The following is a 25,131-nucleotide window of genomic DNA, read 5'->3' on the forward strand; positions in this document are numbered from 1 at the left end:
CTTAACAGCAAGAGAGCCATGATAGTGATCTCGCTTCCAAATCTTGAACAGTGACAATTACATTATGACATGAAGGAAAACCTATTCCCTTCCCCACTCCGAAAATATCAGCTAGTTATTTTGGTCTGAAGACTTCAGGTCTTGCTTCCAGATGGGATTACTTAAATTTGCATTTGGACCTCAGTGTGTGGGCAGGTTGATGCTTCTGCTGATGCAGGAACTACAACCTGCCATGATGAAGATATAATTAAGATGTTCCCAGCCTAGCAGCATGTAGAAAAAAATACGGCTTATGAGATGGGGATATTCAGACTTATGTAAAATGTTGCATGTAGGCCTTGTCCATATGTTTGACTGATTTTTTTTCCAGGTTTGTAAGCATTTAAATACATTCTTCTGCCAACTCTTTATGCAACTCCCATCAGAAGTAAGAGGGTGCTTTGCATCCAAGAACAAAATAATAGAATGAGTATCAGGTGGGATTCAGAGAAGACTCTCAATGTGTATCATTATGTGTTTGAGGCTGCTTTATATGCTACCTGTTACATACAAATACATCACAATTTCATGCAGAATCTGAATAGAGCGTTATATAGCTCCTTTCACAACTGCTGTCATAGCGAAGTGTATTTAAGCTAATACTGTCCTTCTGGTTTTAAGCACTTCTCATGCTGTGTTTTTGAAGGGGAAGTTGAAAGCGTTTTTAAATAGCATTTTGTAGCATTTAAATGTGTATTTTGTTTTTGTTTTGTTTTGTTTGTTTGTTTTTTGGCCAAGAACCATATAGCATTTTAAGTTCTAGTTTCCATAGGTTTTCACTATGTAACAGGGGAATGTTAATGCTTTGCATGTAACTTGCAGAACATGTCTGGCTTCTCCAGGTATCTCACCTGGAATGTGTTGATTTCTATATTGCAGGTGACACGACCCGCCAGCGAATCAAATTTAGTGATGACAGAGTGTGCAAGAGTCACCTTCTCAACTGCTGCCCTCATGATGTGCTCTCTGGAACTGTATGTAGCTAAATCTTATGTTTTATTTAGATAAAAAATTGTGAAATTAAAGTTAGGTTTGTTCTCTGTAGTATCTCTTCTAACTTCATGGTTTTCAGCAAATAGCTATCTTGACCCTAGTGGTAGTATTCCTATGAACTTCTACAAACAACTGATTTATGGGTTATGAAGTTTGTGTGTGTGTGTGGTTTTTTTTATTATTTGTTGATTTATAGAAAGCATACAATATGTAAGACGAATGCTTTCCTACATAAATTATGGCATAGTAAAGTGTTTTTATAATACTCTTAGAAACTTGTACACCCACGCATGGATTTGAAGTTTCTTTGTAAAAGTTTTCTGTTGTAGTTACAGACTACCCCATACAAATACTTGTATACAGATGAGGTGATTTTCCTTTCTTTAGAAGTAGTTAAATGATAATGATTGAAACTTCAAATAATTATATTTCTAGAAGCTGAGATGCATTGAACATGGTAAATAAATGTTCTTCTAGTGTAGAACTTGGAGTTACCTTTTTCTTCTAGTGTAGAACTTGGAGTGCTGTTTTCACAAATTTAAAGGCAATTTCATTTTACTTTTCAAGAAGGCATTTATTTTAAAGTATGATGTCCTCATCTTCAATTCTGACATTATTAATAAACTTTGCTTGTTTGACTTAGATTTTTATCTGTACTCTGAGTCAGAAATTCCTCTGCCTGAGTATAGCAAACAGAGCTTTGACACGTGCCAGCAGTTGTGCCAATGTGTCGTGCTTTACCATGCGGTGCTTGAAAGGTAATTCAAAGTAGCTTACTCTTGGTGAAAAACAGGTAAGCTGCTTTGCACTGATTATGGAATAAGCATATATGCGTAGGCAGTTTACCCAAACAATTGATGCATAGTAACTTGTTGTCCAGCAGCGTTGTTCTCCTCTGTCAAAGTCTGAGGGATATGCGTTTGAGGTTTTTTGTTTTGTTTTGTTCTTTCTAATGCTTAGCAAAGTTCCTTTCCCTACCACAACTGTCACTAAGTGTTGAAGATCTCCTTTAACCTAACGTTCCCTGGTGCTAGAAAGCTAACAGTAGAGAGATTCGGTATGATGATACGCTGAGTCTAATGTGTCTGCCGTTCTTATTGCTGCACTTTGGTAGCTTTTCTTATTCTGTAGCATGGGGGAAACGAATACTTGAAAACACGTTTTAGGGATTATTTGAAGCATTATTCCTTCCAGAGGGCCAGCCTGACTGGAGCCTTTAAACGATACACAGAATGATGAATTTCACTTGGAAAATGAAAACCTGGAATAAGTAGACTTAGTAATGTCTACTTATCTGTCACCTGTCCGCTAATATACTTCCCATGTAGCTGTGATTTTAAATTACCTTAAAATCTTGGTTGATCAAAGAACTTCAAACGTGCACACGCGCATGCACATATTTTGTTTCTTTTACTAATTTTGACACTTGACAGACCAACAGTTACAGTCCATCTGTCCCCTAGAGAGTCCCTACAGAAGTAGGTGTAACTGTAATAGGTAAGCACAGGCATAAGAGGCAAAAAAAGAAAAAAAAAATAGTAGAAGGGAACTAGAGAATTTAGCGTTTATTGTAATAACAGAGGTAACAGAAAAGTCTTACTTGTTGAACTCTTCTTTCCTTTTAGTCCTTTGGCTTCCTAAATAGCTTTTCCTGCTTCTTAAAGACGTTTTTTCCTACCTTTTTCCTTCACATAGCAAAGACTTTCTCTCTCATCCTAAAAGTCAGGCTTTTTGAGGTTCATATGGTACTTTTGGCATACACAGTTATTGAAGATAATTCACACTGAAGATAATACATCTTAAAAATTTCCTTAGATAACTGTGCCTTGTGTATCATTGCACGTATAATTTTATTTTTGAACAATTTTGTTTCACTATCCAAACAAAACGTTGAAAGGGGAAGAAGAAAGTGTTCCTCCTACCCCATCTGTTATGTTATCCAGTATCTTGCTTGTGTGATGAGGCTCTCTGCTTATCATTCCTGCCTCTAGCTTGGAGGGAGATATGGATACTTTAGTAGCATACAAAGGCATTGATCAGAACTCTCGAGGAGATATTGTTAAAAGATTGATTTGACAGTTTTTCTTTGTGGTCTAATTTCCATACGCAAAGATTTCTAGAATGGCTGTCTTTAGCAAGTAAGATAAATTTATCTTCAGTTATAAAGTTCACAAGTACCATGCAATAGTGCCTCTTACAGTGCAGACCAAATGTGTAGGTAGGACCTGTTTACTGAATTTGTTAGTTCTTACTGAAAGTTCTCTTCTGTCTTGTACCGCGTTCTTCTGTTAACGATTACTGGAGTACTAAACTAAACTGTTTCCCTCCTGAGTATCAGTCTCTTACTTTCTTCCTAATGATGCAAATAGTCATTGAGCGTAAAATGTGTTCCACAATAAAATTCTGGGCCCAGAAAAAAAGTGATTGTTTGTTTGTTTGTTTGTTTTCCCTCCCTGTGGGAGTAGTGGAGAGTGAATCATAAGAGACAGGCTTTTTGTCTGACCCATCCAATGTTCTGCTGTTTACCTAGCCGTGGGTCAGAAGAAGTGGTCCTCCTATCTTAATAGTACAATTTCAAAAGGGCAAAAAGCATATAATGTGATCGAATGGTTTATCGTTTACTTGCAAAATGGTTGCAGAGTTTTCTCTGCAGTATTGATATAGGAAAATTATGACACAGCATCTCAAGACCTCTAGGTGACAGGGATTGGTTGACTTTTTTATGAATAAAAATCCAGAATCTTATACTTCTGAAAGAGTAAATTCTCTTGGACTCTTTCATAAGGTTAAATCATTTTTACTGGATAATCAGTAATGTACTAGACATGAATTGTGGATTCTTTAAGCTTAACAAGGTAATCTGCCTCCTTGTGAAATGTATGTTACTGTTCCCATCAGCAAAATACAGACTTTTATGCTACTCCAGTCCACCCACACTTTTGAAAGCACTCAGGAAAAACATTCATAGATACATGAGACAAATGAAATGACTCATGAGTAGGCTCTGTTAATTTAGTGATGTTCTTTTCCTTAATGGCCACACACCCAGAAGCTGAGCCAAGGAGAAGCATACTGATTTCCCTTGATACTAAAATCATGGTCCCTAGACTGCGGCATGTATTGGCAAAAGTAATGCCCGTAACCTTTTCTTAAAATAGAAGATTGGAAAGTTTCTCTCTGTAGTCCAAATTTCTGCATATTTTATCTGCTCTCTTTTTAGATAAAATGCTTATTTTTAAGAATACTGTATGGAGTCTTTTGGTATTTCTCAACTTCTCAGAAACACTTGAAGCAATTATTTTCCTCATGCTTCTTCAGTTGGATTTATCTTTTGGTTAACGTCAGGAAAAAAAATCGGGGAAAAAACATCCATACAAATAAGTAAACATCTCAGTTTTTAGTTTTACTCAAACTTCCATGTTTGGATCAGGAACAGTACACAGCTTCCTCCTTTTTCCAGCTTTCTTTTGCCTTCCTCTGGGTCTTTCTTCATCAGAGTAGTTTGTTAGCATAAAGTTGTCTTTAAGAGAACCCTAAATATCTGACGTGCCTCAGGCTGTAAAGCTGTAAGTGGTAACTGTATTTTGAAATAAAATCTTTTCTTATCTACTGGCTGCTGTTGCCACCAATACAGTTAGTTCTGTATCACTGTTATCACCTTCTTCTAGTTTCTAAGTAAACTCATCTAGTTGTCTGTTGAAGAGTTGTTACCTATTCAAATCAGGAGATTTTGTTTGCTTTTTTTCTTAGTATTCCATTTGATTCAGGTACATGTTTTTATGCAACTAGTTTTCTGTTGTTGTAGATCAGCAGTCAGAGCTGTCTCAATGCCTGGAGGAGAGGTGCTTTTGAGTCATTTGTCGGAAAGAGACAGTGAGAGTATGGTTTTCTTTCTTTGTAATCTGCTTTTGAGAGCAATGGAAATGACAGGCTCTTTGGAAGACATAGCTAGACTAGTGTGTCCTAAATGCAGAAATTTGAAACAAATTTAAAACAAAGATAAGAAAATTATAATATCCTTTTGGGGATCATTAAATTACAATTTTCAAAGGAATTGTGCTTTGTGAATATCTTTGTACTTGAAATGTGTTCTGAAGTTTGTGAAGCATGTAGTGAAGTAATGGGTAAAATCACAGAAATGACTGTATTTAAAGTTGTAAAACTGTCTCTTCAGAGCCTACTTTTGACAATACCTCTCTCAAAGCTTGCTTTTTTTTTTTTTTTTAATTGACTGCTTTTTCACGTTTCAGTGCTTTGCTTTTCAAGCTTTTACTTTTTCAAGCTGTTCCCTTGGGGCACTAATTCCCATGGGGAAATTCTCCAGAACTTGGTGATTTAAGAGTGTGATCATTCATTTCAGGTTGAGACTTTTATAATGACAGAGATATAAGATTTTGTGAGTCTTAGCTATCGTTTGTCTTTTAAAGTACACAATGAATCATTTGCCATTTTAAACGTTTTTTATTTCTGTTTTTATTTCAAATATTTTGTCTTAAAGGTCTCACGCTCTCCTCTTACCATTTTATCCTTAGTAATACCTGATATTCAGGCATGTCTGTCTTTCAGTCCATAGTTCTTGAGTTACTTTTCATCAGCATTACAAAAGTATTTATTTATATCTGTATATATGACTGGAGCTACCTCTATAGTAGTCAGATGGCTCCTTTGTGAAAGCGTGAACCTAGTAAGTCGCGTTCTTTGGAGGTACGCAAGATTTATAAGAATGTGTTTTTATCTTCTCGTGTATGTTTCTAAATGAATAGCAGAGTATTAATGAAAAGGTGGTAAAACTTAAAGCAAGTACTTTAATAAGGTTGTAAGTAATAATACCCTGAATATTTACAATAAGCTGCTAGCTGTCCTTGAAGAGCCCCCAAATTCAACACCTTTGCAGTAATCTAGTTTTCTTATTAGTCTTGATTGTGCTTCCCTGTAGAAAAGAAAATTACACAAATACTGCATGTTGTCTTGCAAACCATGATTGAGAAACTCCTTTCTCTCAGTGGATGAACGTTATGTGTATTTGTGGGTGGAGGAGCATCACGTTTTGCATTTTATTCATACAGATCTCAAAATATGCTCTACCAGTTCAGTCTTGCAATTATGTATATCATTAGTTGCTCTTGAATTTATTGCACTTCTCGTCAAGACTCTTGCTAACCAGAAGCATACTGATTGAGACCTTGGGTTAGCACCATACTTTAATACATGATTATCTTTAAGCTTGTTAGGGGTGGAATTCAGCTCCAGATTAAGACTCCTAAATTTAGATTTCAGCTGGTGCACTAGTTGTCTAACCTTGCACTGGAGTCAATGGAGATATAGACAGGGAAGCCCAGAGAGAGGTTCAGTTTACCTGCCGCTAAGTGTCCCTCTCAAGGTGAGCTGAATCCATCTAGACTGACTGTACTGCCCAGATCTCCTTTAACTGTAAGAGGAATGTGGATAGTTCGCATGTTTGTAGATACCTGCATTTAACCCTGTAACATTTGGGTGTCTTAGTCTGGAGCTGAGTTCTTCAGCAGTAGTCCCAGTGGCGCGATGGGAACTATTTCCATGCTTAAAACTTAGGTGCTTATGTGATTTATTTCCTGCAGTGTTACAGAATGCAAGCATTCTGCTAGAGGGTATCAGCTTTTTGATTTAGGACTGATTTGATCATGGGAGCTGCTTCAACCCTTTGCAAATCAAAGTAAGATTAGGCTTGCGTAAACCACCTCAATTTGTAGCCTTCAGCCCAGTGGCAGTGAATGGTTAAGTGCTCTCTTGTGGCAGCAGATGATCACGTGAACCTCTTCAGACATATTCTCAATTTTCTTGACCGACACCCGGAAAGTGAATTGATTGTACCCTATTCTATTTTAATGGGCTCCACTTACCTAGTTAAAGGCCTTTTTAGTATTCTTCAGTATGGTAATCTAACTTCAATGTTAGTATACTATGTAGTCAGGCTGTATGATCTGAATACTATGGAAACGCTGAAATATCTCTGTATATTTATCAATGGGAAAGACTGGTTGCTAGCTTTGTTTTTCAGTGAAACCTGTTCTGAGGATTTAAAGTCCTCAAGAATAAGAGTAGGGTTGAGAGTAAGGGGAGAAATGTCTTTAAAGGAATACGATACTTCCGAAGGTGGATGGAATTTTCACTGATTGGTAAGGACTTTACAATATCTAAAGCCTTAAACTTTAAGCTCAGCATTTTTTTTCCTGCTAGTGAAGTCGTACAAAAGTTAACCAAGTTATTGGAGTCAGAGGACTTACATCGTTAAAGGTTATGTCATCTTGGGCTTTCCCTTCTGAGCCTGGGGTGCCTAGGAGAAAAGATGGTTTTATGGCATGCCTAGAAATCTGTCAGAATCGTTAGTGCAGATGAAAAGTGAGTTCCATAACAAAACAGATCTTGGCAAAGTGCCCATCAGCAACTTTCTTTGCACCTACAGCAAGAGTGTTCTCTCTCAGCCACTAATAGCTGCCTTGGCAATTTGAAAAAGGGAGAGATTCGGTTCCTGTGGTACTGAATCTGCAATATAAATCTCCCAATCATGTAAAACATATTTAAAAATAATAAATAAAAAGCCTTAACTTCTCTTGCTGAATGCGAACTGCTTTGGTACTTGGCATCGTTTTAGCTGGAAACACTGCCCAGAGTGTCTTCTTTCGAAACCTAGCAAAGATGCATGCTATTTTTAGAAGCATTGATAGCGTGTGCTACTGTGTCACACTTGGCTCAACATCAGCCTTCTGCATGTTAAGTAGCTTTGGCTTTTCTATGCTCTTTTTGCAGTCCATATACTCTAGCACACTCTCTAGTATCAAAGGAACGTGTAGTAGTTGTAAAATCAGCAAAGCAGGAATTTTGCTCTACCTAGATCCAGATCTCAAAAAAGGGCCGCCTTAGTTTCGTGTTCCAGAAACAGCACCACATCTGATCTAGTTTAATCTCTGATTCAAAGTTGTTAATGCTGGCTACTCTGAGTGCACGTTTATTTTTCAGATAAACTCTTCAGTTTCTGTATAGGTTAAGTCCTTGGCCTGCTCTTCCTTGTCTATTCTGACTTCCTCGTCTGTTCTGACTTCATTAAGGTGCTATTCTTTTTTTGCACCTGATTTGACTGAAGCAGAGCCGAACATCGTCAGTAAACTAAATTTAGGTAGTCCATATTTCTATATTAATGCCAAATCCATTCTGTTCGTTTTTGTGGATGTAATGACAAAAATAGCAACGAAATAATTTCAGTAAGAGTTTGCTTGGGACAGAAGGCTAGTAACCTAAACCTCAGCTCTGGGAAATCAAGTAACTTCAATTGTTCATTTAACGCTTGGAGTTTGTTTTTGTTTGTTTGTTTGTTTGTTTTTAAGTTACAGAAAATGGTAACGGTATTTGGCAAATTGTTAGTAGCAGGAACTAGTTCTGTAAGCAGAGTTCTGCAACAGCAAAAGGACTACTAATATCTTGCTTTGCATGTGCTTGCATTTGCTGTGTTCTAGACTAAACTTCTGCACTGGCTTTTGCTTGTAAGTAGGATTCCCCAAATATATGGATGTCCTTTGTTTTACTCTTCAGTAAAAGTGTAATAGCTGCAAAAAGCCCCCAAGCATGGCTTCAGACGTTCAATAACTTTTTGTTATGCAAAGCCTGAGGACTCTGATCTCACCTTTTTTTGTTTACTTTACCCATCAGGAGCCCTCTGTAAATCACCTTAAGTATCATGAATCTGTTTAAAAGTCACTGCATCAACAGTGAAAGACAAAGTTTACATGCATTCTTTCTGAGCCTTCAGTAGTAGCTTAATGGCTAAACATTAGTCTCCCTCATAGCCATCTCCTGTTTCAAATATGATTGGTCCTAAAGGGCTGACTGCTAATATTTGTTCTTTGCCTCTGGAGAAGAGCAGATATTGGCTGCAAATCACAATTTGGCATTACGGAAAGTGGGAATAATGTCTCTCATTGTATCTTCTGTCCAGTTCCATATACTAGCTCTACTTTGTAGCTAGCTATGTGAACCAAGCTGTAATATGACCTGGTCTGTGTTTTTTCAAAGTACTCAGCAGTCCTGGTCCAGCATGGACCTTTGACAGTAATATCTCCAAGATGAATTCTTTTTGCCAAATGTTGCATAACTTATACCAGCAGAAGTACTTTTCAGCCTGATTTTGCATGTGACATGCAAACTTTGGCATAAGAGTTTTAAATATGACTTTTTTTTTTTTTGTATGTGTCTCTAAATTTGGCTTTGCTAATAGAATTTTAAAGTAGGGTGTTCAGTAGTAGTACCGCCCTTAAGGTATTTGCAAAGGATCAGCCAAGACAAGACTAGTACAGGCTCTGTTAAGGTGCAGTTCCAATGATAAGATTTCTTTAGCAGCAAAACTAATGAAAATTAATCATTTTCTCTTACTCATATCTACTTATTCTTGCTCCTTCTCAGTTCATACCATGTGAGTATTTATAAGGCCATGCTCTAAGTCGGACAACTGAAATGATCTAGATGTTAAAAGAAGAGGAGAGGAGAGGATCCAAAATTTCCTTTATCCTGATGAGCTATTATCTAACAAAAATCTACCCTTCCCCCAACCTTCCACAAATTGCAGCTATTATCATTACTGAAGTTATTTAAGGGATATTGAAATGGCATCCTGAGACTGTAAGACATCCTACCTGCTCAGTTCCACTCTGGCACTGTCCCTTACATATTACATTGTCAGCATGCCTGTTTGTGGGTCGGCTAGCAAGTTGGACAAAGGTACTGATAGTGCTGAAAAACCGCCTCCTTTTTTTGTTTGCTAAGTTGTGTTTTACCCAGTAAATTCCCTGATCTTGTTCAACTGCACGGGCAGATGTGCCAGAATAGGGGAGGCACAGCATAGTGATAAAGGGAGAGCAGAACTTCTTTCAGTAGTAATGCTGGCTCAAAGTAATTACAATTCTTTCAGGGTATGGGTTTAGAAGTTGCAGTAAGAAACAGGAAAAGAAGAAACTAGAAGATATACTGTCCCCACGAGAGCAAATCCAGTCTGAATAGATGAGAAAGGAACATAAAAAATCATGTGAAGTGAACAGTGTGTCATCATAGTAATGTCATGTGAATTCTACAGGGTTTTTTAGGGTGTGAAGAAGTTTTTCATATACTGTTCAAAGTGTATTTCGATTACCTACTCAAAGGTCTCAGAAAATACAAGTATTTGACTTGTTAGTTTATTTTGATACCATGGTGGATGTGTTTCAGGGCTTTTTTGTCATTATATTCAGATCTCTTGAAATGTGTCACTAGCCTTACCTATGCAATTAGAACTGGAGGGCTACACTTAAAGGATTAGCCTTGAATTTTGCAATTCAACCTTAAATAACTTGCATCAGTGCAAGTGATGAATCAACATAAAGACAAGCTTTTTCCAAATTTTGGAGAATGCTTAAGCACCTAATTTTTAAATAACTTTAAAATGTTCTTTCATATTGTTTTGCTTGTACTGAAATAGTCGCCTGAAAGAATGTTGTGGTTTCAGTGACGTTGGCGTCTGCTGACGTGGAAAGTGGACGTAGGTGGTTTGTTGCTCAGCTTCCAGGTCTTCATGGATTTACCTCACTTAACAAAATCGCCAAGGTTCTCTGTAGTAACTTAAGGAATCTTTTCTTTAGACTTAAAGCAGATGTTCTCCTGGAAACAGGACGTTACAGTGGCATTAATAAGCTGAAGAGTATTTAAATAACTATAGTTCATCAAAAGCTTTGGTTGATTTAGTTCAAGATTCTGCACTTTTAACAGTGGGTTGTCCATTTTTAATACTTAAAATAAGCCACTAACTTCTGTAAAAACTCACTTAAACGGATTTGTTCGAACATCTGACTGATTTAAGCAGTTGAAAGCAACTAGTATTTGCTATCGCACTACACTTGTGAAGCTTGAATAGCTACTTAAATGCAAGTTTCTGGGGCTTTTTGTTTGTTTTAATTTTAGCGCTCTAGGCTCAGATACCAGATGACTTCTGCAGTTTCTGACTTAACACTCGTCTTTTATTTTAAAAAATCACAACAAAGCAGCTAATTATTTATTTTTGGTTCTAAAACTGCTATTAAACTACAAGAGAAATTGATTTTCTATCAGAGTTCCAACTTTTCCTTATATGCTTTTGGTATCAAGAAACAATTTTTCCTTAATGAAGTGATCAGTGCCAACAGCAGTGAATGACATTAAGCTGTATTCTGTTTTTTAGCAATACTGATAAATAATTTCACTTTCAATGAAATATCAGTGTTAAACATCAGCATCTGATTTTCGCAGAGAAGGTGCCTTGTTTTTGTTTAATTTGGTTTTCATTATGATTTTTTTTGTTGTTGTGTTTTACATTATTCTGTCTTGATCACCAGACTAACCTCCAGGGAGCATATTTCATTATAATTCCTTATGCTTTATAGTATGCAAATTTCAATTTAAAAACAGTAGTTATTACCTAGGAGGACTCTGGATGCTCAGTGGCATTCTACAGAAGATTAAAGAATAGTGATGCAGTCTTTGTTGATTGACGCTCACGCTTCCTTCCTGCCCTTTCTAGAATGGTTTTAGATTAAAAGTCAAGTACTTAGGCTCTGTCTTTCCTCATTCAGGACTTTAACACTCAACTTGTTTCTGCTCCTTACCAAAATGTTCTGAAGGGACTTAGTTTTGGCGACCTTGTTTTAAGTGCTCTAAGAATGTTTTTTTTTAAACAGCACTTGTAATGAGCTGTGGTTGCAGCTATTTCAGATGGTGATTGTGGCCAGGACATTTATAACATAGAATGTATAGAGAGTTCAGATCAAGCATTTAACCTTTACTTGCCAGTTATCTGCAGGGAACTTGTTTCTCCTCAGTTGTTTTAACTCAATACAGGATTAGTTCCACTTCAGTCACTTTTTGAACTTCTAGTAAAATATGCTTTTGCAGGACTTTAATGATACTCCGTAACATAAGCAGGTTGCAGCCGTAATGATTGGATAAATGGTTCCCTCTGTCTACTTCATTTTTTTTCCTGATTCATGCATGCTCATTAAAGATCTGGTTTTGTCTCACAGGTTTGTTTAAATGCCCTTTCAGTCCCATAAGGGAAATTATTTACTTTAGAATACTTCACAGCTAAAGAAAATTATGCTAACTCGATTCTTAGTAATACTTCAATAAAGCTATGCTGCTTTCCATCTGTCTCTTTCCAGAGGATGGACCTTGGAGAATGTCTGAAAGTGCATGACCTGGCGTTAAGGGCAGACTATGAAATAGCATCGAAAGATCAAGATTTCTTCTTTGAACTTGATGTATGTATTTTGTCCTAATGATGGAGAGAAACCATAAATTCTGTATCTTTGTAGATAAACTGAGCAAAAAAGTTAGTTTCGGTACATAACTTTCAAAAACATTTACATTGTTTATTTTGTAGGTAGAAATAGAGAAAGCCTTACATAGTTATTCAAATACTTACATGGCTCATCATGATTGTATATATTAAATTTGCATTGGTAGTCATCTCTAGGTAGATCTGTTAAGTCTCCACAGAAAAATATCCTAAACCTGGATGTTGTCATAGTGTTATCAAACTGCAAGCAAATGCTAATGCCATGTACGTCTTGAAGAGAGACGTTAAGACTCTTTACGTATTTGCTGAAGAAAACTGTGTTGCTGGGTTTTTTTTATTGGGGATGACAAATCTTATGTTTCAGTACATGATAGTTTGAATAATAAAGTTGTGAACTCCCAGCTAGGAAGTTAGTCTTCACTAGGGGAAAAGTGTGTGTGTTTTGTGTTGTTTTGGGAGGGAGGCTGTTGATATGATTAACAGCTTAAAATACTAGCAGAAAGAAGTTACAGTATTGCATGTATCGGCTGGGGGAGTTGAACCTGAGTATCCTTTGCAGAATTTTAATGCATGTTATGAATGCTCCCTTCTTCCTAGGGAAGAAGATTTGGAGGGAGATTCAATACAAATTTCTGCAAATACTTGTAAACTGTGACTTTAAAAACGTTAGCATGAATATATGTGGTTACTGGACTGTCTAATGGCGTTACCTGTCATGCACTGTTAGAATATTGTTTTCCAAAGGTTTAGATTAAAAAAACTTCTAAAAGTTCCTCCCAATAAACCAAAAAAATGTTTTAAGGCTAATGAAATACTCATGTTCTTTACAGCACTGATAAATATTTTTGTTGGTGTGGTAGGCAATGGACCACCTGCAATCATTTATTGCAGACTGCGACAGAAGAACAGAAGTGGCTAAGAAAAGACTAGCAGAAACCCAAGAAGAGATCAGTGCTGAAGTTGCAGCTAAGGTAAGCGTGTATAACTAGTTACGGAAGCTTTTTTGAGCGACTGCATGTTGCTGAATGGGAATGTTTGCAGCAGAAGTGCTTTTTTTTTTTTTTTTTTTTTTTTTTTAAATAACAAGCGACTGGAACTGAACTCTGTACAAGACTGAATGTTTTGGCTAAAATGCGGTGTTTTTCTAAGGAGCCAACTTCAGAATTTGGCATGCTATCCCATCTGAGAATTCATGCATATGAGGGGAAAGTAATCTTTCTCCTACCCAAACCTGCCTCTAAAGCAGGGAGGAGAGAACACAGAGAAGAGACCTTGTCTATGTTTTCCAGCTCAGGAAACTTGCTTCTCTGTGATGCCCTGCTACAAAAATGTTGGTAATCCTTACACTTTTTAATGAAAACCTCATCTGTGAAGTAAAAAGTGGTTGATGTGCTTTTCTCTAGTTCTTAATTGAAAAAAAAGTTTTATCACTTTTGTATACATATACGCACATGCCAGGAAAAATAGTGTGAGCACAAATTTTGCAGGTGTGTACGTGGTATAGATAACAGCATGAATAGCTACAAGTTTCTGAACAGAATCCTGCTCTGGCATTGGTACATAGATTTGGCAGCTTAGCCTTTCTTTGTGTGTTTTGACATGAATTAACTTCTGTCTCGCTTTTACCTGGAGGTCTTATCTCTGCATGTTTCCACTGATTCTAGCCTATGGATTTTGCATATAGTAATGGCTCCTGAATAGGGATTGAAGGTTTTTGACTTTGTTTCCCAAAATTAACTCTCAAGCTTTTCTTGTGTTGATCCTTTCCTTATCTTTCAAGGCTGAAAGAGTTCATGAATTGAATGAAGAAATTGGGAAACTACTGGCCAAAGTAGAGCAGCTGGGAGCTGATGGGAATGTGGAAGAATCTCAGAAAGTAATGGATGAAGTGGAGAAGGCCCGAGTAAAGAAGAGAGAAGCAGAAGTAAGTTGATAACGTAAGGCTTGGGGGCAGGGAGGGCAGGGTCCAGTATTAAATTAGTCAGCATCTGTGTGATATGAGCTGTCTTAGCTGCTGGCGCTTTCTTAGCTAATTACTTTACTTAAAACTGAGGAGTTTGCTTTGTGGCGTCGTATACAGGAGAAGTTTCGGTGCGTTTATACTGTTTGGTCTGGAGGACAGCTCTGGAAATAATCCATGTATTTTTTTAATTCAGTATGCCTTTAAATATATTCCTGTACTGTTAAAATGATACTCACTTCCAGTGGTGATGCTTCGCTTAGCTGTATTGGCTAATTGTGTGTGTTTGACACTACAGTCGGGTCCGTATTTGTTGGACGGATTTATCTTATTCAGTCCCATGGCTCTTGCTGGCAACCCCCTCATGCCTTGTGGTGTGCTAGTGTGGCTGGTAACAGAAATGCTTCAATGAAAGGTACCATTCCAGCCACCGCTATGCGTGTTCGTTGCAAGATACTGCTTCGATGGCTTGTGTATCAGGCAGGTCGACGTAATTTGAAGTAATTTACTTTGCTGTAATGTTGAGGTGGCAAATCTCATCAAGAGCTTTTCCATATCAGATTTCACCTTAATACTTAAATTTGTAGGGACAAACATCTGCAGCTATTGTAATGGTACCAGAGATGTTGCTGTGTCTCTCACGTGTATGTCATCTGTAGGTAAATTTTGCTCAGTTAAGTTATTAAACTAGTGACTAAAATGAAACTAGATTTATCAAAAAGCTACTGTTTTAACTGGGTTCAGTATTAAAACTGGTTCAATGTTTTCATAATCTGTTAACATATAGTAATTGTAATGTTAGCGTATATTCATTGTGTTGAGTGTGAGAAAGAAGACTGCATTACTTCCAAAAAATGTCAATCTGACGATAATCACTTTCTTTTGGTTTGATTTGCAAAACCGATTGCTAATGTCTTATTTTTCATATGTCAAATCTTCAAAACCGTGAACCTACTCTATATTTTAATCAGGCAGTTGAATTAAGAATAGTATGACTAAAATCATGCTGATATTGAATTCAGTTATCAAAACTAATACACTTCTGTTAAATATATATAATCGTTGTATTTTTGTGCATTGAGGAGTAAGAGTTTTCAAAATGTCTTTTTTCCAGGAAGTATACAGGAATTCTATGCCTGCCTCCAGCTTTCAACAGCAGAAGCTACGGGTTTGTGAAGTATGTTCTGCTTATCTCGGTCTTCATGACAACGACCGACGACTTGCTGACCACTTTGGAGGAAAACTACATTTAGGGTTTATCGAAATAAGAGAGAAGCTTGAGGAACTCAGGGTAAATCATTGCTATATTTTTTTTTTATGCTTCTACTTAACTGTTTACCTGGCATTCTTAAAGGAATACTTCTCTTCCTGCGTGGATTTTTTCTTATTAATTTAAAATTTGAGGTATTTCATCAATCTGTAAAACATTGAACGTGCTCATTTAATATCAGAGTTATCTAGATAACTTATAAGATGGCCTCTTTTGCACTGAGATAGATTAAAGCACGTTGTTCAAAGTAACGTGTTTTGGCAACAAAGAGTGTAGGTCCACTTGGGAACTATTCTGAATTATAGTGATATTGAAACAAATTCAGTCATAGGAGATAGCCAAATGAACCTTACCTTTAGCCAGTTTATTGGCTGAAAGTAATAAGGAGATTCTTGGAAATACAGGAACTTATAGTGGGCCTAAGGAAGTCATATTTTATTTTACTTTATTTAGGGCAAAATATGAATAAGGCTGTTGTTGAAATGTTGTGTTCAGTTTTGGTACCAGCACATGAAGAGAATGTTAACACATAACAAAAGATATACAGAAATGTTTGGAGATGAAGTAGCCTACTGTATGGTGAAAGACTAAAGGAACTCAGTATGCTTATTTCCTCCAAAGTTTAGGAGGTGACTTTCATTCTAGAGGTACCAACAATGAAATAAGATTGTTAGTAGTTCAGGGCTTTTCGGCTTAACTGGCAATAGGTGAAGTAAGTTCCAACAATGGAAGGCTGAAGCTATGCAAAGTCAGAATGCAAAAAGGTGTATATGTTGAAGTGAGACTAACCAGTTAAAATAATTGTTACGGGGAAGTTGCATGTTCTCCCTAGCTTGAAGTTTTTGAAATTGAGATGGAATATTTTCTCAAACAGCACTATTTATCTTGACTAGAGATCATGTGCTTGAGGAAGGAATTATTGGAATTAAGCTCTATACTTTGGGTATTCAAGAGAATGGACTTGGACACTTAGCCTTTTATAGTCTTAATATGCAAGTTCTGGGGTTCAAGCTCAATTAGGCATTTTACTGTAGAAATCACTACTAAAGACCATGTCTAAATGGGTTGGAGCCCTAAAAGCAGAAAATGCTGCTACTGAGTTTGAATAAATCAGCTTGGCTTATTTCATAATATTCCAGCTGTCTTACATGGTCACTGTGACTGATCCTTAACTCTTTCCGTTGACTGTACTGGCAGTTTAGGCTCCTAAATATGGCTGCTGCAGTTCAAATCTTAGAACGTCTTAGATGTATGTTATGTGTTTCCTCTCATCGCTCTGTGAAATTGTGCAAACACTCACTTGAACAGGAAACCTTGCGTACAGTTAAATTTCTGATACTATATGAGGAAGTATAGATATAATTTGACACAAAGGGTTTAAATAATTGATTATTTACATAATTTGAAAAAATTATGCATGGATGATTCTTACACATTCCCAAAGCATCAATAAAATAATCTTTTGAATTACTTCGCTAACAAAAAAAGAAAACAATAATTATCCCCTCCTTCCTCAGAGCTCTCCTCAGAGATCTAATCAAGATGCTGCTGGGGCAATTCCACATCTCAGAAGAAGGTCTTTACAAAGAGTTGAATTTCTTGCATCATGTCCAGAAGGTGGCAAGACTTGGGTTTGGCCAGATCTCCAGTTGTGAGTTCCACATTTGAGGGCCCTCTACTGAGCGTGCCTTGTCCCCAGTAGTAGTGAGTTCAACCTGGGGGCTGTCAGCTAAAGCATCCTTTCTAATTATACATCTCGTGCTCACAATAGAGGAAAAGTAGCCTCAAAACTAGGTACCCGCCCAACCAAGTCCTTTTAGAGTGGTGGGTTTTTTTTTTTTTTTTTTTTAAATGTGACAGTATAGCTGAAGGAGTTAATGAAATTCTTAACTCTCCCAGTTCTGATTCCCTTCTCTCCTTCACCAGTGGCCAAAATATGATAGGATTGTTATGGAAGCTCTCACTTTAAAGACATGACTTTAGTACTCTGAATTCCCCTTCATGAGAAACTTTTAATTAATATAAATTTACATCTTTCAGGTCTTGGTGTACCTCTGTTTGCTGCAGCTCTTCTGCAATAACTTGTATGTCTTGGAAAAAATTAAGTCAAATATGCTGAGGAAGAGAGAGGGAGTAATGTACACGAGTATACATCAGGGAAAGGACTGAACATTAATGGTCTAGGTTATTTTTATAGCACCTTCATTTGAGAAATTTTGGAGTGTAACTTATTGAATGTATTCCTTTGTTTTTAGAGGATTGTGGCTGATAAACAAGAGAAACGAAATCAGGAACGTCTGAAACGTAGAGAAGAGAGGGAAAGAGAAGAAAGGGAGAAACTGAGGAGGTAGATGTCTACTTTAATTGCATATGCATAATGACCAATTGTTTCACGTAAAAACTGTGATGTGGTCTATATACACTTTTTTAAAACTGCAGAATCACAATAAGTTTTATTTCCTGAAAACTTAAATGGATTGAAAGTGAAGTTAATGTTTTACTCTTAAAACCTGGATTGTTTCTCTAGAAAGCTGCTTCTTTAAAATTATGAGCAATTACAAGTATTTCTACATATCTGGAAAAAACGGCCTTTAAATGAGATGTATTATTTCAAATGTGTATCTTATTTTGAGAGCTGACAGATGATATTAGAGATTTTGACGTGGGTTTCAGAGGTTAATGATGTAAACTTTGACATCTTTGTTGCAGTCTTGATGCTTTGTGTCTCACAAGAAATAAGGGAGTACAGTCTATTTTAACTGTAAGCTTTTTTGTGGGAGGGTTGCGAGTAAAATAGCAGGTTAGCTCTTTAGTGTGGTGTGCTCAAAAATAAAAAGCAGCAGCAGTCCGAGGGGCATGTTTCCTAGTAAATAGGTTACAAAGATGTTAACATAAAATGAAAGGCCTTGAACTTTTTTGTTAAGAAATACAATAACAGGACAAGTAGTTCAACAACCTGTTATCAACTAGTTCAACTTGTTATTAGTAAATTGTACTCCATATTTAAAAATAAGATTCTGTAACAAAAGTTGATGGACCATTTTCCATTTGTTTCAGGTCCAGATCCCATAGCAAGCATACCAAAAGGTATATAAATCTGCAGACAAGGAATACCATCAGTGAAGCCAAACTTTCGCAAGCTGGGAACGTGATGAGTTTATCGAGCTTTATTAGTTTACAATGCCCTTGTTTACTGACCAAAGCATCCTATATGATCCTCTTTCTGGGTGTTTATACAGCGTTTATCACCTGTTAAACATTATTTCAGCGTTACTGAAATCGTTTATGCATGTATGTCTAATCTGTGGCTACTGCGATGCAGCTTTTTGTCCTCTGGTAATGGCTGGAACATAGAGGATTACTTCTGGTTCCAAATAGACGCTTGTGGTTAATGTCTCTTTGTGAAAACCCACGTATTTAAATCCCAAGCTCCAAGTTAAGTCTTGGCAGATGACCCATCTCCATAGTATCGATTTTCTTCCTAACCTACAGTTGAAAGTCACCAATGAGGTATTATTGCAAGGTGATTAAAAAATTTTTAAAAAATCATGAACCTCTATGATGTTTAGAACCTTCCAGACTAGTCTTACTGTAGTAGCTCTGGAAAAAAAATATAGTCCTGTGATCTCAGGACGTCATAATGCACAACTTCTGCCAGAAGATCATTGTCACTGCATTGACAAGTTCTAAAACTTTGTCTGATAAATAGAAGACTTCAAACAAAAAGCAGAATTTTTCCATTTTGTAATTCTTTTCCAAAACCTGAATTGGCTGTGCTCTAATCATACATATGGTCATGAATCAGCTGTAAAATTGTCTGCATTGGTTACAGAGGAGTCTGTAGGCTTTCTAATGTTGCTTTCCCCTCTCTTTGTGTTTGCCTGTGATAGGACAATGCCATAGCGCTAAACACTGTAGACAGTTCTCTCTGTAAACCTGCTTATGCGTAGAGCGCCTAATGCTCAAAATGCGTTGATAGAGTAGCTAGGTGAATACAGTGTCCTTTCTAAGTCCTTTCTGTTCCTAGATCTAGATCCCGAGAGCGTCGCAGGCATCGGTCTCGTTCAGCCTCCCGGGAACGAAAGAGAAGAACTCGTTCCAAATCCCGTGAGAAACGCCATCGTCACAGGTCTCGCTCTAACAGCCGGAGCCGCAGCCGCAGCCACCATAGAAGCAGGCATAGTTCCAGGGAGAGAAGCCGAGAACGCAGCTCCAAAAAAAGGTAAACTCTGGTCTAGAAAGAAATGACTTTTCTTCCTAGATAGACATTGAGAATTCTTGAACTAGATTAAGTTTACTTGCAGCACTTAAAAATTTAAATTTGGGGGCTGTCTGAGATTTTGGTTACTCCTTTAGCATGTTTGTGATTTAACACAGAGTAGTGATTGTATTTTTCAATAAAAATAATAGGGTTATATATTATTTCTGTTTTCAAGGAGTGATACAGGGTATTGGTGTCAAGTTGATAACACTGTCAGCTTCCTGCAATATAAAAGGTGAAATAATTGATCTCTATTTGAGCCCAGGGATGTAAGCAGTCTTTTTACTGTCACCCATTTGTTTTTTCCCTTTGGGCTCTTATTCCAGAGGTGGAGCCTGTTAGCTGTGTACTGTGCCAGATAAAGTCAAGTTTAGATGTGCTTAAAAAAGAAAAAAGCTTGTTGCATTGAATATGAAGATGTTGCTTTGCAAGGAAAGTGACTTGACTCCTCTCTGAAGGATTACTACAGAGAGCGATCTGGGGCTGCTGCTTTCAAATGACTCGGTTGCTGTCTGCTTCTGAGGAATGATAGCTTATTTTAGATGAGTGAGGTAAGCATAATTTGGAAGAGTGCTAGAATTGCACAGCTGGGCATCTGGCAGGGAAGTCTGCTTGTAAGCAGGATTCCATTCTTGTAAAGGTCAGCAACTGCGACATAGAGGCAGTGCAATACAGCAGACAGGGTGTCCAGCCTTAAAACCCTGATGCGCTGTGGACTCGCAAGAAGAGAAGAGATCAGGTTTGATGTGGCCGCACATCCAGGATTTGTGGTTCAATTAATTCTAGGAGCTAAATCACCAAGGTTGGAGAAATACTTGTTGAATGTTTTCAAGTATCTCATCTGCTCTTTGCCCTTGAGGCAAGCTTTTTTTCTTCCTGGAGTAGCTGACTCTGTAGTCCCATTATGCTCTGTATGAGAGCAAAAAAGACAGGGTTGCTACAAGTCTTTTGCTTCCTTCCTTGTATGGCAGCTGGATACAACTTCAGAGTCCAGTGCACCAAGTGATACAGTCAGTAGCGTTTGGTATTTTAAATTCTTCAGGATGTCTTTTAGTATCCTGAAGTCAACGCTATGGACTCGGCAATTTCCATCTTGATTGTAGCCTGTCCTCCCAGTTATCCTGTAGAGGCTTAGTTTGCAAGACATTCACAACGGCAGATTAGCAAAACTTCAAACTTGTAGTTTCTCAGTCTTAATATAGACATTTTCCCTTGATGAATGAATACATTTGTTCACTTGGATTAAACCATTATGTAGCATGTGCTCAAATTGTCTTTGATTCTTCAACTTTGAAGAAGACCGAACTTCTCCACTTCTGCAAAGAACATTGTGTTGATTCTTTGTTCCTTTGGGAAGTAAGAGGTATGAGCTGATAATGATGGCAGAGCAATTTTTTTCTCCTGTTAATGGTAGTCCAAAACTCTTGTATGTACCAAGGATTGTTCCAACAAAGGTCCTTCTAACTCCTTTAGGGCAAGAACTAACCTCAGTGGAAGTATTTTCAGTGTTGAGTGCCATGAAGTTGAAATGTTGTGCCCTGAATTCTATTACTTTTCACTCATTCGCAGCAAGCAAAGAAAATTATTCTGATTTCGTTTTTCCAGGATTCTTATCAAATAGAAGTTCAGATCTGAGGAACATAATGTTTTTGTCATCCTCTGCTCTTCTGGGAGAGTTTGACTTTAGAAGCAGCAGAAAGACCTCTGCAGGCTGCAGCGGTGGCAGCACGTCTTGCCTTTTCTAGGGCCATTGAGAGAAGTGTGGAGTTGTGGTTGCTCAGTGAGAAGAGCATCATCTTACATTAACTTAAAGCCTTCAGTGTGACTTCTAGGATGGTCAGAATACCATAAAATACCCAGTAGTCTTAGCTAAAGTCTTGTAGCCCGCCCGAATCCTGTTCTAAAAGCTATATAGATGGTGTTTTTTTAGTTTTGCTCATACCCAGTACGGTTTCAACATGTAATCATACTTGGCAATTAGACTTCCAGTGGAGAGACTCTTAATAGTGTGCTTCTCCTGGAATCCCTTTTCCCAGAGGTGATTGAACATTTTCACAGGAAACAGATGCTAGGTACCATCGTTTGCAACAAACATATCCAGTTCCTTTGCCTTTCCTGTTCACCCTCTTCAGAAAGCATTTTCTGAAGAGCCTTTCACATAAAATGAAAAGCTGCCACCTCTCAGGCATTTCTTCATTCTGAAAGTAAAGAGATGTTTGTGTGTTATTATTTGAGTGAATTCTACAAATACGTAAATTTGTCTCATGTTCAGACAAATGTCGTTTTTTCACTCCATATCATTATTCACCCTGCAAATAGGTGGATAAACTTAAGTCTCTTACCTTTGAAGTGAGATCCCAGCCTTTAACAATATAAAGAGCTGACCTCCAAATTGCCTCAACACCACTGAACATGTGCAAAGCATCTGGCAGTAGTAGCAACGTGTCTAAGATAATGGGAACCCTAGGTCTTTCCAGGCTTGGATTACTGGTTTATCAAGAGCAGGTCTAAATAAACTCTTCCTTTTACTCACTGCAAACTAGAAGTTCCAAAGAACTAAAATGAATCATCTTTCGTCATTTAGATCTCCTTATTGAGAGAAGTTAGTGTGTCTGTGCTTGAGCCGACTTGCAAGAGTTTGTGTGACAAGGGATAATGTATTCCCATGCAGGCATCATATGATCAAATAGAGTACCCAAAGACCTAACGTGGGACTTCATTTCACCTAGCTTTAGATGACGAGTTCAAATGTAAATCTCATGAGTCCCATTACAGGCTCATCTAACCTATTTTTGTGTCTATTTTAAGATGAGACAAATCATGCCCTAAAAGCGTCCGTTTCTTCTGTTGACTGTTAAGGAAATCTGATCAATCAGCTTAGATGTCTGTAGACATCTACAGCTGGATGATGAGATAGACTTCTCTTAGAATTTAGACAGAAATATTTCTTCAGTATGTTTCAAGTCCATATTGACAACAGAATATTCTAGCCCTATGCTTATTCTCTGCTTTAGCAGAGAAATGCAAAGATTTAGGTTTCTTTATTATTAATAAAAAAGCAGACTAGGATTTTGGTTGAATATCTTCCTCTTGGTAGGTTTGAAGTCATATCTACATCTTTTTCTACTTTTCCAGATCTAAGACCTGATCTGCCAAGGCTACTTATGGTTTTTCTCTTAAGAGAAATTCAAGCATCCACTGACTTGGAACCAGTATCGCATATTATAAACAGATTCACAGTTAGTACATCTGGCAGGGTAGCTATTGCCTCCATATCAGGTGGGGGCAGGGAGGTGTTTCTACTGGAAGTATCTATTTGGCTAGCTGCGAAATAATCCTTTCCAAGCCTTCTAAATAAGGTAAACCTAGCGAGCCTCTAATTTTAAAGGCTATACCTTGTCCTTGAAGGAGGCAGGAATGGTATTTTAGTTCTCTTGAAAGCGTTATTGTGGTAATATTACTTGCTGGTGCAATTGTGTAAACTTCCATGCCACTATGCTGTTGCATGAAGGTCAGTCTTTGTTCTTGTCAGCTGATTAGAGACTTACCTACACATCTACGCGTTCTGCTACACGTTCTTCTCAAGCTAAAGACTATAAACGGGCAGAGGTTGAAAATTAAGAGACTTAATGAAGCAAGTTAACTTTAATCTGGGCTCAGTAATGTACACTTAAAAATTTTGCTTCTATCAGTATTTGTATATTGAAATTGGAAGTGGGGAAGGGAGAAAAGTAGATCGGCTTCTGATGTCTTCTCAGACATTCATGTTAATATAAGTCTAAATTTGGATCAGAATAAGAAGAAGAAATACACAATTGAAATGCTGTTGTGACAGCTACAAGTTCATGACTAATTTGAATTCTCAAATATACTGCACTTTTCAGATCCTCAAAAGAAAGATCTTCCAGAGACAAAGAACGTTCAAGAGATCGTGATAGAACATCACGTGATAAGGATAGAAGCTCAAGAGAAAGATCACCCCGAGATTTCAAAGACAAGAAACGTTCTTATGAAAGTGCTAATGGCCGATCAGAAGACCCGAGGAGCTCAGAAGAGCGTGAAGCAGGGGAAATATAACTGGCTGTATATTCACCTGATCTCTAGCTTCCTATGGAGTTGCATACTAAGGTTTAGTTTACAGTTGTTCAAAGGGACACCAGTGAGCAGTTCCAGACACTGATCCAACTAGGGTAGATGTACAGTATATAAAAGTGGTTATAACCAAGTCAGAATTAAATCCCATTGGTTAATGATGCCTAAAGCTGGGTCCTGGACTTTCAAGTTGTAAAACTTTTCTGAAAGATTTCTCTTTATTCAGGACAACAGTTTTATGTACCAAGATGCAGATCTCAATGTTTTTAATCTCCTTTCCAATACACGTTAGTGAACAAATTATATTGTACTACTTGCCTTGGGTGCTTTTGAACCTTTATAAATTCTCCAATTCTGCTCCAGTCAAAACAGCAGCATTGAAAGGTTGTATTTTGGGGGATTTTTTTGGTTTGCTTTTTTTGTAAGAGGGTGGGTGGATGGATATTGACTTTTACTCTAAGGTTACGTTCCCAGGGATTTTTTGTTTGGGAACCCAGGAGTTGATTACAGTGGGAGCATTTAGACAGGAATGTGTGCTGGAGAAAGCTGAAATGTCTTTTTACAGTGCCTATTTAGACTTGGAAATTGAACAGCTGTTGCATTACATCTTTTTTTTTTTTTTATTTCTACTTAAATTTTGAAATCAAAGCCAGTCCCATATCTGTACCATTTGATTGGTATGTGTTCAATATATTTGTTTTTTTTCCATAAGGACTCTTTCTGCTTTTTCTTGTGGGGTGTAAACAGCACATCCTTAATTGTAAAAATAACAAAGTAAAACAACAACAACAAACAAAAACTGAGAACAAAAATAAAAAATAAAAAAGGAAACTGCATTGTCCAATAACTTAACAGGAGTATACTGGTCTCATAAGGTAGTTACTGTATATTCCGTAGCCATTCCGTCATTTGAAGATTGACTTTTGGTTACTAGTTTTGTTTGTTTGTTTGTTTTTAACATGCAGGCATGCTCCAGGAAAAACAGTCTTTCTGATTACAGTCCCAACTATCCTCAGATCTTTAGAGGTTAAAACTTATAGAACCATAAAGATCATATCTTAACTATTTAAGGACTTAAATTTCAAAAAGCAATCTTTCATTTAGATGGAAGTTATCCTCACAGAAAGGGATTGCTGTAGATTTTGTAGGATTGAAAGTGCTTTGGGGCACATGAATTCTTTAGATTT

At 37.3% G+C, this 25,131-nt stretch overlaps 1 protein-coding gene across 4 annotated transcripts in view; it reads left to right on the forward strand.

Annotated features, from left to right (window-relative positions):
- LUC7L2 (LUC7 like 2, pre-mRNA splicing factor) overlaps positions 1–24,655 on the forward strand; it is a 35,004-nt gene extending 10,349 nt beyond the window's left edge. For all 4 annotated transcript variants that reach the window (XM_068940255.1, XM_068940265.1, XM_068940274.1 and 1 more), the window contains 9 exons: positions 919–1,013; positions 12,225–12,323; positions 13,222–13,332; positions 14,142–14,285; positions 15,436–15,612; positions 17,847–17,938; positions 18,649–18,678; positions 19,619–19,813; positions 23,737–24,655. In XM_068940255.1, coding sequence (XP_068796356.1) covers positions 919–1,013; positions 12,225–12,323; positions 13,222–13,332; positions 14,142–14,285; positions 15,436–15,612; positions 17,847–17,938; positions 18,649–18,678; positions 19,619–19,813; positions 23,737–23,929 — 1,136 coding nt within the window. In that variant the 3' untranslated portion in view covers positions 23,930–24,655. The remainder of the gene's footprint in view (positions 1–918; positions 1,014–12,224; positions 12,324–13,221; positions 13,333–14,141; positions 14,286–15,435; positions 15,613–17,846; positions 17,939–18,648; positions 18,679–19,618; positions 19,814–23,736) is intronic.
- The last annotated feature ends 476 nt before the right edge of the window (positions 24,656–25,131 follow it).

Source organism: Struthio camelus, chromosome 1, assembly GCF_040807025.1.
Source record: "Struthio camelus isolate bStrCam1 chromosome 1, bStrCam1.hap1, whole genome shotgun sequence".
Classification (NCBI taxonomy): domain Eukaryota; kingdom Metazoa; phylum Chordata; class Aves; order Struthioniformes; family Struthionidae; genus Struthio; species Struthio camelus.